The sequence below is a fragment of the Crocuta crocuta genome, unplaced genomic scaffold, assembly GCF_008692635.1.
Source record: "Crocuta crocuta isolate KB4526 unplaced genomic scaffold, BGI_CrCroc_1.0 scaffold102, whole genome shotgun sequence".
NCBI classification, from domain to species: domain Eukaryota; kingdom Metazoa; phylum Chordata; class Mammalia; order Carnivora; family Hyaenidae; genus Crocuta; species Crocuta crocuta.
The window spans coordinates 2,213,387-2,229,559 of NW_027530019.1; the positions used below are offsets into that span (position 1 = coordinate 2,213,387).

The window sequence follows — 16,173 nt, forward strand, 5'->3', positions numbered from 1 at the left end:
GAAGTCACCTTATGTCTTTTCCTTTTCCTTTTCCTTATCTCTTTCCTTTTTGTGAGAAGTAAGGTTAGGAGAATTGTTGGTACTGCCATTTTAGAACTGGGTACCTTGTTAGTGTATTTAGAGGACATAGGTAAAATGGAGTGAGGTGTCTGTTACTGTAACCAGAGGAGGGACTTGACAACACTTTATCTGGTACTACTGGTTCTGAGACCCAGGAAGGAGGATGGTGGACCCCTTCATAATCAAGGAGGTTGATTTTCAAAATCAAGGTTTTTTTGTACACTATTTGTAACTCTTTTGTAAGTCTAAATACATTCTTTGTTAATTTTTATTTGAGAAAGGGAGAGCAAGCAGGGTAGGGGGACACACACACACACAGAGAAAGAGAATATTAAGCAGGCTCCATGCTCGATGGCGAGCCCAATGCAAAGCTTGTCTCAAGACCTTGAGTCAAAATCTGGAGTCAGATGCTCAACCAGTTGAGCCGCCCAGGCACCCCTAAGTCTATTCTAAAATAAGATTATTTTTAAAAATGGAATAGTTAGTGTCTGATAATGTGGTATTTTATTTAATAAGAATATTTCTATTGGGATCAGGTGTACTATGGGATTAGTTGTCTTTAATTAGAAAACAGCCTTGAACATTGGATCACTATGTTGTGCAACTGAAACTAATGTTGTATGCCAACTACACATCAATAAAAAAAAGAAAAACAACCTGAAACATGAACCTGTATATGGAGTTTTAAAAGTGAATTTAATTGGTGAGGTTTTTTTTTTTTCTGGGAAAATAATTTAAAATTAGTAGTTTTAATTTAAATAGCTTTACTGGATTTACGGCAGTTTGATATATTAACAGTATGCTGTATTTAAAATTATATTTTAATTTTGAAGTATCTTTCAAAGTTTTAAAATAAAAAGAGTTATGATAAGTTGATTTCTTTTCCAGTCACTTTCAAGGTATTACTTCAGAGATGTTGAAATCTCTATTCTCTGTCATTTTAAAATGACATGAGACCATTGTGTCACTTCTTCTGCAACCTTTGTATTAAAAGAAAATTTGTGAGTGGGGAAAAAGAGCATCTGATCTGCGAAAATCTTAGGAAAGAGAAGATGGTTAAAAGATCCATACACTGGATTGTTATTTATGCAGATATCCATACGTTTTCACTTGACTTCAGTAGAGAAATAGAAAAGTTCTGAGACTGTCCAACCCATAAATCCTCTTTAATTTATAGTTGTCTTTTGTATCAAGAATTTATTTTTATTGCCATTATATGGCGATAAACCACTATATACCACTCTTTGTTGATTCACTCACTTGATTCTAGACGTTTGGATCATTTCTAGTTTGGAGGCTATTACAAATAAAGCTGCTGTGAATATTCATGTATGTATTTTTGCGTGGACATGAGTTTTCATTTTGTTTGGGTAACTACCTACAAATGGAATATCTAGGTAGTATGGTAGGTATATCTTTAACTTTTTAAGAAACTCCCAAGCTGTTTTCCAAAGTGGTTATACCATATTTAAGCCCTACTAGTAGTGTATCATAGTTCTAGATCATCTAACTCCTTCCCAGTGTTTGCATTGATCAGTCTTTTTGCATTTTAGCCTTTATAGTAGTTATGCAGTACTATTGAACTGTGGTGGTAATTTGTATTTCCCTATTTAGGCATATTGTTGAGCCTCTTTTCTGTGCTTTATCATTTAGCTTTGCTTTCCCAAGTCAGAACATAATATTTTCCAAATATTTTCTCTAATTCTGAGGCTTCAATTTACATTTTTCAAGTAGTGTCATTGAAGAGCAATAGACTTTTAAAATATTTTTTAAATTTATTTTTGTTTATTTTTTGAGAAAGAATGAGAGAATGCAAACAGAAGAAAGACAGAGGGAGAGAATCCCAAGTAGGCTCCACACTCAGTATGGGCCTGACCCTGGGATCATGACCTGGGCAGAAATCAAGAGTTGAATAGTCAACCAACTGAGCCACCCAGATGCCCCTGAAGAGCAGTAGATTTTAATTTTAGTTTTGTTAATGTCCAATTTTATTATTTTCCTTTATGGATCTTAATTTTGATGTTGTATCTGAAAAATCTTTTCCTAACCCAAGGCTCCTCAACCATGGCAGTATAGATATTTGAGCTAGATAATTCTTTGTTATGGGATCTGTTTCATGTGTTTTAGGGTGTGTTATGGGATCTGTTTCATGTGTGTGTACCAAAGTACAATCTTTGGTCTCTATCCATTAGAGTTCAGTACCATCTTCTGCCCCTTACTCCACAGTTATAACTGTAAAAAAGGTCTCTGAACACTGACACATGTACCCTGCTCGAGAACTATTTGCCTAACCCCAAGGTCACAAAACTTTTTTCCTACAGGTTTTATTGTTTTAGTTCTTACATTTAGTTTTGTGGTCCATTTTGAGTTAATATTTATATATGATCGTAGTTTATAGTCAGGTTTCATTTCTATGAACATGAACATCCAATTATTCTAGTCTTGGCATGAACTAATGTGAGTTCTCTAACGTGATACTGTTTTTTTTTTTTAATTTTTTACTGTTTATTCTTGAGAGGGGGGAGAGAGAGTGCAAGTGGGGGAGGGGCAGAGAGAGAGGGAGACACAGAATCCAAAGCAAGTTTCAGGCTCTGAGCTGTCTAATATGGAGCCTGACCTGGGGCTCAAACACACAGGCTGCGAGATCGAGATCGTGACCTGAGCTGAAGTCAGATGCTTAACATACTGAGCCATCCAGGTCCCTATTGTTTCTTTAAAATGCTTTAACTACTGTAATTCCTTTTCCCTTCATCATGCAAATTTTAGAGTTAGCTTATATTTCTACAATGTTCGGATTGCATTGGTGATAGATCAATATGTGGAAAAGTGTTATCTTAAGAATATTAAATCTTTCTATATTTTTAAGATTTTTTTAAAGTATCTGTAAACAAATTATGGAGCTTGAAATTACAACTATGAGATCAAGAGTCACATGCTCTACCAACTGAGCCAGCCAGGTACCCCTAAAATATTTGCTATACCTAGCAAGTTAGCCCTAAATTGTTACAGGTAATTATGTCATCAAGTGAGCTTGAGAGTGTTAACAAGATTTTAAGTGCTTCTTTGTCACTGGCACCTTGAATAAGTTCTATGAAGGGGAAGAAAATTTCTATTATACCTTCTCTGTTAGTACATAGTTTTATTTACAGAGAGTAGAATGACATTAAATAATTAGGTTTAACCAATGGTGAAGTTTAAGGATGGTTCAGTGTGGGTTGGAATCATGAGAGGAGGCCAAATTTCATAGGATTGTGAAGACTGAGAGGGAAAAGTTGATTTCAATTCAGATGAACATCTGAATGAGGACATGGAAATGGTAGCAACCATTTTGTTGTGGTTTGACCTGTCATTTATTTTATTTATTTTTTGTTTATTTTATATTTAATTTGATTTTAATTCCAGCGTAGTTAACATACAGTGTTATATTAATTTCAGGTGTATAATATAGTGATTCAAAAATTCTGTACATCACCCTATGCTCTTCAATGACAAGTGCACTCTTTAATCCCCATTACTTACTTCACCCATCCCCCACCTACCTCCCCTCTGGTAACCATCAGTTTGTTCTCTATAGCTGAGAGTCTGTTTCTTGGCTTAACTATGTCTCTTTTTCCTTTGCTCGTTTGCTCTGTTTCTTAAATTCCACATGAGTGAAATCATATGCTAATTGTCTGTGATTGATTTATTTCGCTTAACATTATACTCTCTAGCTCCATCTATGTTTCTGCAAATACCAAGACTTCATTCTTTTTTTATGGTTGAATAATAACTCCAATGAACGCATGCACACTCACGTGTGTATAGCATTATATATATTTAGAAGTATAACTGTGTGTGTGTATCACACACATACACACACACCACATCTTACATTTATCTGTTATAGGCTGCTTCCATAATTTGGCCATTATAAATAATGCTGTTGTAAACACAGGGGTGTATGTATCCCTTTGAATTAGTGTTTTTGTATTTTTTGTGTAAATACCTAGTAGTGCAATTACTGGCTTGTAGGGTAGTTCTAGTTTTTAACTTTTTGAGGAAACTCCATACTGTTTTTTCTTCTTTAATTTGTTTTTTAACATTTATTTTTTGAGAGACCAAGAGAGTCACAGCACAAGCAGCAGAGGAGGGGCAAAGCAAGAGGGAGACACAGAATCTGAAGCAGGCTCCGGCTGTGAGCTGTCAGTACAGAGCCCAATGTGGGACTCAAAACACAAACTGAGATCGTGAACTGAAGGGAAGTTGGACGCTTAACCAACTGAGCCACCCAGACACCCCAGGAACCTCCATACTGTTCACCACAGTGCCTACCCCAGTTTGCATTCTCACCAACAGTGCAAGAGGGTTCCTTTTTCTCTACATTTTTGCCACACTTATTATGTTTTTTATTTTTGCCATTCTGATAGATGTGAGGCAATATCTCACTGTAGTTTTGATTTACATTTCCCTAATGATGAGGATATTGAGGATCTTTTCATTTGTCCATTGGCTATGTGTATATCTTCTCTGGAAAAATGCTTTTTCATGTCTTCTGACCATATTTTAATTGGATTATTTGTTTCTGGGTGTTGAATTGCGTAAGCTCTTTATATATTTTGGATACTAACCCTTTATCACATATGTCATTTGCAAATATCTTCTCTCATTCAGTAAGTTGCTTTTTAGTTTTGTTGATTGTTTTCTTCACTGTTTGGGAGCTTTTTATGTTAATATAGTCCTAACAGTTTATTTTTCTTTTATTTCCCTTGTCTCAGGAGACATATCTAGAAAGATGTTGCTGTGGCCGATGTCAGAGACATTACTGACTATGTTCTCTTGCAGGATTTTTATGGTTTTAGGTGTCTCACATGTAGGTCTTTAATCTATTTTGAATTTATTTTTGTGTATAGTATAAGAAAGTGGATCACTTTCATTCTTTCACATGTAGCTGTCTGGTTTTCTCAACACCATTTGTTGAAGAAACTGTCTTTTTCCCACTGGATTTTCTTTCCTGCGTTTTCAAAGATTAATTGACCACACAGTTATAGATTCATTTCTGGGTTTTCTATTATGTTCCATTGATCTATTGTGTTTATTTTTGTGCCAGTACCATAGTATTTTGATTACTACAGCTTTGTAATATAATGTGAAGTCTGGAATTATGATGTCTCCAGCTTTGCTTTTCTTTTTCAAAATTGCTTTAGTTGGGGCACCTGGGTGGCTCAGTCAGTTAAGCGTCCAACTTTTGATTTTCACTCAGGTTATGATCTCACAGTTCATGGGTTTGAACCAATATCAAGCTCCACACTAACGGTGTGGAGCCTGCTTGGGATTCTCTATCTTTGCCCCTTGCTGCCCCTCCCCTGCTCACATGCTTTCTTAAAATAAATAAACTTTAAAAAATTGCTTTGGTTTTTGGCGTCTTCTGGGGTTCCATATAAATTTTAGTATTTTTTTTCTCAATGCTGTTGGTATTTTGACAAGGATTGCATTTAATATACAGATGTCTTTGGGTAATACTGAAATTTTAACAATATTCTTCCAGTCCATNAGTATAAAAAATTAGTATAAAAAATTTTATATGGGGTTCCATATAAATTTTAGTATTTTTTTTCTCAATGCTGTTGGTATTTTGACAAGGATTGCATTTAATATACAGATGTCTTTGGGTAATACTGAAATTTTAACAATATTCTTCCAGTCCATGAGAATATAATGATAATATCTTTCCATTTTTTGTGTTTCCTTTTCCATTTCTTTCATCAGTGTTTTATAGTTTTCATAGTACAGTTCTTTTTACCTCTTTGGTTAGTTAGATTTATTCTTAGATATCTGGTACAATTTTAAGTGGGATTGTTTTCTTTATTTCTCTTTCTCCTGCATCATTATTAGTATACAGAAAGGCAACAGATTTATGCACACTGATTTTGTATTCTGAGACTTTACTGAATTCATTTATCAATTCTAATAAGTTTTTTGGTGGAGTCTATAGGGTTTTCTAAATATAGTGTCATGTCATCTGCAAAGAGTGATAATTTTACTTCTTCCTTACCAATCTGGGTTCCTTTTTTTTCTTTTTCTTGTCTGATTGCTCTCCCTAGGACGTCAGAGTGGATATCGTTGTCTTTTTCTTGACATTAGAGGAAAGGCTCTTAGTTTTTCCCCATTGAGTATGATTTTAGCTGTGGGTTTTTATTTAAGGCCTTTATTATGCCAAGATGTATTCCCTCTACCTCCTTTGTTGAGAGCTTTTTATCATGAATAGATATTGTATGTCATCAAATGCTCTTTCTGCATCTATTGAAATGATCATATGATTTTTATCTTTTATTAAGTGACTATAATGTTGATTGATTTGCAAATACTGAACCATCCTTGCATTCCTGGAATAAATCCCACTTAATTGTGGTGAATGATTTTTTAAAATGTATTGTTGGATTCTGTTTGAGTAGCAACCATTTTTCTGGTGCCAGAAATCTTAGTAATGTATTAATTTAAATGAAAAAAGAAATGAATGTGTTAACTTTTAAAATTTGTTTAAAATTTATTTTGTCTTTCAGGAGTCTGTCTTGAACTATCGTTTAGATCCTCTTGGCATTGTTGATGGTTTTACTGCTGAGGTAGGGGCAAGCGGTATTTTCTGCCCCACACATTTGACTCTTCCAGTTGAAGTGTCATTCTACAGTGTTTCAGATGATAATGCTCCCTCTCCTTATATGGCAAGTATTTAAAAAAAATGTCTTTGTCTGCTAAAATAACCACTTAAATGGCAAATGTCTTTAAAGAAATTTAATATTGCATTGTGGCAATACTTAAACATAAAGCACTTCCTAGGAGAAAATTGAAGGCTGAATAGAAACTAAAGTACCAAATGTTATCTCACAACTTCTTTCTGAGCTAGCTCTGAGAACACATATCCTCTTTTGCGTTTCAGATTCTGCCGAAAACTTACTTGTTTCTGTGTGACTTAAAAACATGATAAAACTTTGATTAGTGACACTATGATTTCATATTTTGCTGAGTTCACACAAATTTTCAGGTACTTATTGTACACGCTGGTCCCATAAATGATGCCTTCACATGTGATACTCATTTCAGGAAGATTTAGGTAAAGATATGGTGAATTAAGTCTTCTGTGAGACCCTTTCACTCTCTTTATCCTGTTTGTTTTGAGACCATTTTTTCCTAATTCTAGAATACTAGCTATTTCTGTTTTCCACACTAACATTCTAGTGGAGACTAAGGTAGCTAAGTAAGAGCACAGTATGATCCTATGATTACATCTTTCCCATTTTCTTATTCTGATCCCTGGAGGATAAAATAAGCCTTTAACTGTAAAAATGATACTGGGTTTTGGTGCATGTTTGGTATCAGCCCTTTCACAAAAGACAAACAGAAGTGGCAAATAATGCTAGTCTATATAAAGTTGACAGTAATGGTATCAAGTAAGTGGTCAGATCTGTGTTTTCATGTCAGGTCTTTGAGAAATACAAATTGCTATAGTTAAAGAAATATACAGCTCTGGCCTTGATATTCGAATTTCCTAGCTTAACACATGGCCCAACTGCTTCCTCAGTACCTCTCTCCAAAACTTTCTTGATTTTCAAGACCTAAAGGTTGTGAAAAGGGAGTTCTGTGTAATTGAAAACAAAGGAAATGAAATTATACATTTTTAGGGACCTAAGTATAGCCTACTCATTGTTGGCCTGGTTTGCTCAAGGGAAGTTGTTTTAGACTTCATTTTAAGTGTGAAAATTTTAGACAAGAGCCTGATCAGTGTTTCATACTTCAAATGAAAAAACATAGTGATTGTCTGTTCATTTATTCAGTTTTCTTTTACCAGTAATACTTAAGCTTGTGGATCATCACCCATAAAGAGGCATAACATTAACTATTATCAAAAACAGAGACCCATTCCTTTACAATAAGGAGTTATCTATAAGCCTCCTTTTAATTCATTTACCATGGAAAGATGTATCCACAATTCCAGTATAATTTTGAAAAAAATAACAGCTAGTTTGGGATAGTTAATAACATGAAATGTACAATTGAGAGTTCAGTATCAGAATAAAGACATCGTGATGGAATATTAACCATGTTAGAATAGAGCTGTAAAGATGACCATTTTGTTTTACCAGGACATGAACAAGTCTCATCAATTTCACATATTCTATTGGCACTTACTAATTAGAGAATGGAAAGATAAGGTCTACAATATTGTAATCTACCATTAATGTATAAAGTCCCCAATGACCAATACGGTGGCTTAGAAACAAGATAAGAGTGAATGGCTGAAATCAGCTCAAATAAATATTTTTGAGTGAAATTCATAAGCAAGAGAGAATTTGAACAATCCTTTTTAAAAGCAGAATAGCATTAATCTTTAACTTTGGTTGGCATCTAAAAAGATAGGATCAAGTGATGAAGAGTTTCGTCACTCTGTCTCCAGAAGTACACACAAATGATTATAACTTTTGAATAGATATCAGAAACAGTATGAAATCAGGTTACTGAGTTGTTAGTCTGTCTTTTAAGAATCCCTAACTTACTTGTTTAAGTGTCCAACTTCGGCTCTGGTTATAGATCTCACGGTTTGTGAGTTAGAGCCCAGCATTGGGCTAATAACCCAGAGCCTGCTTCAGATGCTCTGTCTCCCTCTCTGTGCTCCTCCCCTTCCCTCTCTCTCTCTCAAAAATAAATAAATAAATAAACAAATGAACATTAAAGAATCCCTGAGTTACTTTTCTTTGATAATATTCTTTGGTAAGCTTTCCTTTATGTAATTGAATTTTTTCTAAGTTAGTTTATTCATTAGGAATGGGTCCCTTTTGCAAATGACCCAGTCCAAATCTTTGACCACAAATCTTTCCTACTATAAATTAATAAAATTAATCATGTTTCTTCAGGGAATCTTATTTACATTTCGGTAGTTTAGTGTGTTTTTAAAGGACTGATCACGTTTCGATAAGATAATATATATCACAGACCAGCAGAGCTGAGATACCAAATTCCTACTTATTACCTTGGGACTTCGCATCACAAATAATACAAACAACTCACAAAGGTAAAATTATGTAGAGAAAATTCTGTCTTTGTGGTATAGAACTGGTACAAGACTTTTCATGAAATAATTATTTAAAGATTAACTGAAAAAGCTATATAGTATCTCTCTCCAATTTGGTATCAGTGGTAAAAATGTTCTCCAACTGTTACATAACAGCATTTCACTGTTTAGAAACTAGTGAATAGTGGAATCAGGTAGAATGGTCTAAAGAAGGTATGCTGGTGGTAAATTCATAGTGCAACTTCAATTATTATCTGATTAACAGGACCATATGTTATCTTTCTCTATTTGTAAGGCACCAAATTAAGATAAACTTCCAGTTTACGCCTTGCATGTTCTCTATAGCAGAGGAGTAATTTGAGGAGTTTTTGTGTAAGATTTTAACCCAATTCTATTTCCATCTTTAAATGCTAGATGAAAGTGTATTTTTCTTTTTTAGATTAAATAAAATACGTTTTGGGGCACCTGGGTGACTCAGGTGGTTAAGCGTCCAACTTCAGCCCAAGTCATGATCTCACAGCTGTGCGATTGAACCCCTCATTGGGCTCCTCACTGACATAGAAAACCTGCTTGGGATTCTCTCTCTCTGACCCCTCCACTGCTTGCACTTTCTCTCTGCCTCAAAATAAATAAATAAACCTTAAAAAAATAAAAACAGTAAGTGTAATAACTTTTATAGGTAGAAACATGAATATGCTGAAAAACAAACTCAATTTAAGTATTAAAAATAATTATTAAATAAGTTATTTAAAATTAAAATAAATAATTTAGTAATATTAATAAAGTTCCAAATAATTTCCTAATTTCTGTCTAAAATGCCTAATTTGCTAGTGCCCTTATTGATCTGACATCACTTAGAGATAGTTGTAAAGTGTCGGCTTAAACTATAGGGTTTTAAAAATACATATACTCTGTATAAATTAATTACTGTTACCATGTTCTGAAAACTACTAGAACTATATGTATTAAAGGAAATAAGTAGAGGCTTGGTAGTAGTTTTTGCCCTACCAGTTTTCTTACATGTATTTAGGGGAAGGCGGCAAAGAAAGAACAGTAATGTATTGCCTATAGCAATGTGATGACGAAAGGTAGCTATTATTTGGATATATTTTACTTTTTTTCTGGAACTAGGAAGAAGAGGGGCATTATATGCCACAGGTTTTTCACATAAAGCAGATTATAAGGAATTGTTAAAGCTTCATTGCTGTTTTGGTTAGGGATACAGTTTATATGCTGTTTTTATGCTTTAGTTTTTTTAAATGTTTCATTTATTTCTAGGAGAAAGAGAGAGAGAGACAGCGTGAGCAGGAGAGGGTCAGAGAGAGAGAGGGAGTCACAGACTGAAACAGCCTCCAGGCTCTGAGCTGGCAGTCAGCACAGAGCCCGACGCGGGGCTCGAACCCACGAACTGCAAGATCATGACCTAAGCGAAAGTCGGACGCTTAACCGACTAAGCTACCCAGGCGCCCCTGTTTTTATGCTTAAATGACCATGTGGTAAATCAGATTAGACAAGAACAATATATGTCCTTTCAGTGCCCATTTCCACAAAATTTCCTAATATTAATGTGTTGATTTAACAGCCTGAGCATGGCACTTAATTCACATAGCAGAGTCTGACCCTCTCTTTCACTTGTGCACTTTTACTTTTTACCCACCAACCGTGGTCTGTCTTAAAAATCCAGCACAGATGTCTGATGGGACAGTCCTGTTTTATATTTACTTTTACCTAAATTGACATGTTTGGGCATGCACGATGTAAAATGATGGGATATGAAATGCAGAGCATGCAGTCATTCGACTTAACTACTCGAAATTATTTTCCTGGTTAAAACCAATGAATCAGCCCCCCCACACCCCCTTTCTTAAAGCGTCTAAGAATTAAATGTCACAATTACCAGCTGTGGTCATTTGGTCATCTTAGTACTCTACAAACTTGCATATCTTCAATTCTAGCATTCCTTGTTTTATACTTGTTTCTTATTGTTTTGGTTTCTGTAGTGATTAGAACATCTTTCTCAGGAAACTACTTTTTGTATTATAAGGAGTATAATACTTCTTAAACTTTAATGTACGTATGATATCATCTGGGGGATCTTAAAATACAGCTTTAATTTGGTAGGTCTAGGGAGAAGCTATAAATTGTGCATTTCTAACAAGTTTACAGTGATGCTGATGATGCTGGTCTATCTCTAGTCCAAAATCCATGTATGTAATTTAACTCACTGACTGAAGAATTAACTTCATTGTTGGCTAAGACTTAGACCCTTCTGCTCTCTTGAATTTTTGTATGTCCAAATAACAATAAATAGGTTGCTTCTTCATTTCTCTCCTTCCACATGATACAAGGAAATAATCCTACCTTCTCACTGTATTTCCTTTTTAAGGAACTTCTATATTGTATGTCTTAATAGAAATTTCAAGCAGTGTGATGTTATTTATTTCAACATCTCCAGGAAGAAGAGTAAATTGTTTCCTTTTGGATGGGACCCTCACTGTTTAATACTCAGAATGTATCTATTGTTGGGAATGTTTCTGCATACAAATAGAATTCTAAAATTTTAGTAATTACATGATTTATTATACTTATTTTAGTCTTTCATATACATATGTATCAGTTTGTACTCAATTTGTCTTCTTTTATTTCAAGGGTGTGATTACTTTAGAGTCCCTTGGTAAAAGGGGTTATCGAGTACCTCCTTCAGGAACAATACAAGTGGTATGTGTTTTATAGTCTACAATTGCAATAATCATTCTCTCACATACATATAGAACTTAGCCCTTTCTCCTGCTACTGCTGCTGCAACAACTTTGGTAAGTAACAGTGGGGCTGCAGCTTTCTTTGGAGTTTCCCTGCGCTGCCCCAGGAATGGCCACGTGGGGACCTCCATAAAAGGAAAACATTAATAATCTAATCAAGGTGAATGCTTTAGAAAAATAGTATATGACAGTTTACATAACTTAAATAGAACTGTTTCAATGTAATTAGAACTTAACATTACTAGTGCCTTCTATTTAATATAGTTTGTCAGACTGAGCTTGACCTATTTAAAAGGAGACCTCAAATACTAGTATTGCTTTGGCAGGAAAACTTGGGAAACAAAATTATATTATTTCTGGTGTAATAATGTCTAAAATAATCTACTAAAATGGTTACACCAAGTAGGAATGTAGTCTGACAGATGTGAGGGCAGAGAAAGCATCTTTACTTTTGGCGTAGGTGTTGATCTAGCTTGGGCCCAGGAGAATCCCTCTAGCCCAAAGCAAACCTTCATCGTCATTGGTCTTGAGTTTTTAGAAGAGTAATTTGGTATCAAGGCCAGTTTGCAATTTGGGTTCATCTCCAAGTCAATCCCAGGATAATATTACAGGCCCAGAAGTATATTACAAAGCTGGCTCTTACAGACTGAAAAGAATCTAACTGATATTTGTCAGTTATACCTCAATAAAGCTGAGATTTAAAAAATAATAATAAGTCTAGCTAAGTCCCTTACACTCAGGATCTGGTCTAATTCAACAAGCCTTTTTTATACCTTTTGTCCTCAATGTGATCAGTGCTTCATGAGACCACTTTTACTCATCGCCATTGTTCAAGTACAGCAAGGAATCTTCTATACGTTTGTTTATCTCATATCACGCAGGGTTGAAACATGGTATTATGTGATACATATGTGTGCACATATTACAGTATATACATATATATAATTTTACTGAGGAAGAATCACTGCATATTAAAGTAAGACTTTTATGTTAAATGGATTTCTTGAACTAAAGAGTGATAATCTTCTTGTTCTCTTGCCTCCGGCTGTGTAGCTCATGTGAAAGCATGGGTCACTGGAAAGCTAGCTATTGGTTGTCATAATAATGAGGCATAAATCCCAAGGCAGCATGTTCACACCTCTTTGAGGACTGCCAACATTAATGATTAATTTTAAATCTGAAATTTAGGTGTGTCTTTCATTCTTTATATAGTTTAATTATATATAAACATGGTTTGAACTTTTAGCTTGCTACTTGTTGTGGTTATTGAATGTATTAGCCTTAATCTTTAGCCTTAATCTTAAGACTCACTAGATTTCAAAAGTTGGATCATAATATTGATATATTTCTCATTTTGATTCAGTGGGTGATGTCCAGTGCCACGGATGAGCTTCTGAAAGCATGGGCACCAAGTTACCTATTGATGTGTTGGTAATTTGGTTAAAGTCAGATCAGCAGCTTGGGATCTCATTTAAAAATTAGTACTTAAAAAAAAAAATTCCTCTGGTTATTAATAGCGAAGTATCAGTTGAATTTAGTTCAGTCTTAACTAAGTATACATATTTTGGTCTATTATGATACTGATGATTTAAACTACAGTTTTTGAAATGAATCCAACTGTGAGAACATGAAGTATTATTTAGTCTATTTGGTAACTAATAATAATAAACTTTATTTTCTAAATTTGGAAAACTTTCCAAATAAGAAAAAGTCACTTTTTTGAGAACATATTTTTAATTTTATAATAACTATGCATACCTAATATACCAAAAATCTAGTTTTACGTACTAGCTTTTTTTATTTAAAAAGATTTATATTTACTCATGATTAAAAGGTGATAAAAATTGACATTCTATTTTGAGTGCTTTGGGATTGATACACTTTAATAAAGCTAATGTTTGAAATAAGTGAACTGGAATGTTTTAATCCAGTAAGAGTGTATTTTACTTACTTTAGTGGAAGCTTTTCTTAAAATCTGAACAAAGAGTAAAAGTTATGTATTGTCTACTATGAAGTTTGTGACTAAAGATTTTGATTTGTTATAGAAAATAAATTGCACCATTTTTAAAAATACTCAATATCATTTCATAAACTTCTAAAAAGTTTAACTTCAGTTCTCCAAACTAAATTATAACCACTGGGATTAACTTCTTATTAAAAAGTCTGTTTTATTATTGGCACAATCATTTTGCATCAGCTCAATAAATAACTTTTTAAAGAATAATTTTTATATTTTTTCTTCAGACCTTATTTAATCCTAATAAGACGGTGGTGAAGATGTTTGTTGTGATATATGACTTACGAAATATGCCAGCTAATCATCAGACATTCCTACGACAAAGAACTTTTTCTGTACCTGTTAAACAAGAAATGAGGAGAAGTGTTAATAAAGAGAACATCCGACATACAGAAGAACGGTTATTGCGCTACCTCATACATCTGAGGTAATGTTTCAAATAAATATGAAAATGTTACTTCAGAAGAACAACTCCAAATTTTTTCATTTTAACACCTATCACTCTAAGTAGACCAGTGGGCCCTTGGAATTTGCTTAATTTGGAAACCTCATATGCCAAAATGCAGAAAACACATAGCATATCTTCCTTCATTCATTGTTACTTACTAAATTAGGGGAGTTTTCAAATTTTCATTTATAGCTATGTAAAGTATTTTATATCTAAACAAATGCTGACATATCTGACCGTGAAACACATTTTCTAAACCAATGCTGTTCAGTGGAATTATAATACGGGGGCACCTGGCTGGGTCAGTCATTAGAGTGTGGAGGGGACTCTTTACCTCAGGGTTGTTAGTTTGAGCCCCATGTTGGGTGTAGATATTACTTAAAAATAAAGTCTTTAAAAAAATTGTAATATGGGGCGCCTGGGTGGCTTAGTTGGTTAAGCGTCCGACTTTCGCTTAGGTCATGATCTCGCGGTNGATACGAGGGGTGCCTGGGTGGCTCCATTGGTTAAACGTCTGACTTCGGCTTAGGTCATGATCTCACACTTTATGAGTTCAAGTCTCAAATTGGGCTCTGTGCTGACAGCTTGGAGCCTGCTTTGGATTGTGGGTCTCCTTATTTCTCTGCCTCTCCTGCTTGTGCTCTCTCTCAAAAATAAATATTTAAAAATTTAAAAATAATAAAAATTAAAAAGTGATAAGAAACAGGAAAGATTGGGGTGCCTGGGTGGCTCAGTCAGTTGAGCATCCAGCTGTTGATTTCAGTTCAGGTCATCATCCCAAAGTCATGGGATCAAGCCCTACGTCAGGCTCCATGAGCCACTTAACATTCTGTCTCTCTCTCCCTCTCTTCCTCCCTTTCCCCACTCACACTCTCTCTGAAAAAAAACAAATTAAGAAAAAAAAGAAACAGAAAAGATTAATATATTTCCTTTAACCCAACATAGCCAAATGTTATAATTTGAATATATAATCAACATAAAAATTATGAATGAATTATTTTACGTTCTTTTATTGTACTCAACATTTGAAATCAAGTATAGATTTTATAGTAACAGTACAACTCACTTTGAACTAGTCACATTTCAAGTGCTCAGTAGCCACATGTAGCTAATGGGAAGGGAAGTTTATAACCCTCATTCATTCATTTAATAAATATGTGTTGGGTATGTTTTTGGGCACTAGGGAAACAGCAGTGTGGAAATCTCTTTTCTCATAGAGTTTATAGCCTAGTAATTCCATCAGAAATACCTTTCCTCTAACTTCTACTACCCAGGTCACAGTGCTACGTTTTGAAAAACCATCTGTTTGCCCTTAAGGTCCATGTTGCCAGTATCCTAGGATAAGGTTTTTGGTCCTGAAATCCTAATGCAGTTCTTAGGCAATGAGCAAGCAAATCTGTTGGTTAGGAGAGAGCTGATTTTTTTTTTTTTTTTTTCTGAGAGAGCGAGACACACACACAGCGTGAGCAGGGGAGGGTCAGAGAGAGAGGGAGATACAGAATGTGAAGCAGACTCCAGGCTCTGAGCTAGCTGTCAGCACAAAGCTGGCTCCAACCCACGAACTGAACTGTGAGATCATGACCTGAGCCAAAGTTGGACGCTTAACTGACTGAGCCACCCAGGTGCCCCTGGAGAGCACTGAATAGTCATTTGCCTGTAACTTTGTTCTTAGTAATTTTCTGATGCTCTTTATAGTCAGTTCTTAACCGCATCAGTGACAGTAATTCATTTTAGCCTAACTCCTTACTCCAAAGATCCTATTCATGAGGAGAGGAGGAGGTACCTCTCATCTAGGGCCCAGGCAGAAGACCTCTTTAATCTGCTGCTAATGGTGACTGCCAGCTAT

At 34.8% G+C, this 16,173-nt stretch overlaps 1 protein-coding gene across 4 annotated transcripts in view; it reads left to right on the forward strand.

Annotated features, from left to right (window-relative positions):
- ATOSA (atos homolog A) overlaps window positions 1-16,173 on the forward strand; it is a 95,253-nt gene that overhangs the window by 76,618 nt on the left and 2,462 nt on the right. For 3 of the 4 annotated variants that reach the window (XM_077764383.1, XM_077764382.1, XM_077764384.1), the window contains exons 10-12: window positions 6,600-6,758; window positions 11,753-11,821; window positions 14,107-14,306. In XM_077764383.1, the coding sequence (XP_077620509.1) occupies window positions 6,600-6,758; window positions 11,753-11,821; window positions 14,107-14,306 (428 nt within the window). Of the gene's footprint in view, window positions 1-6,599; window positions 6,759-11,752; window positions 11,917-14,106; window positions 14,307-16,173 lie in introns of those variants that run through there. The other variant, XR_013335204.1, reaches the window with a different exon arrangement.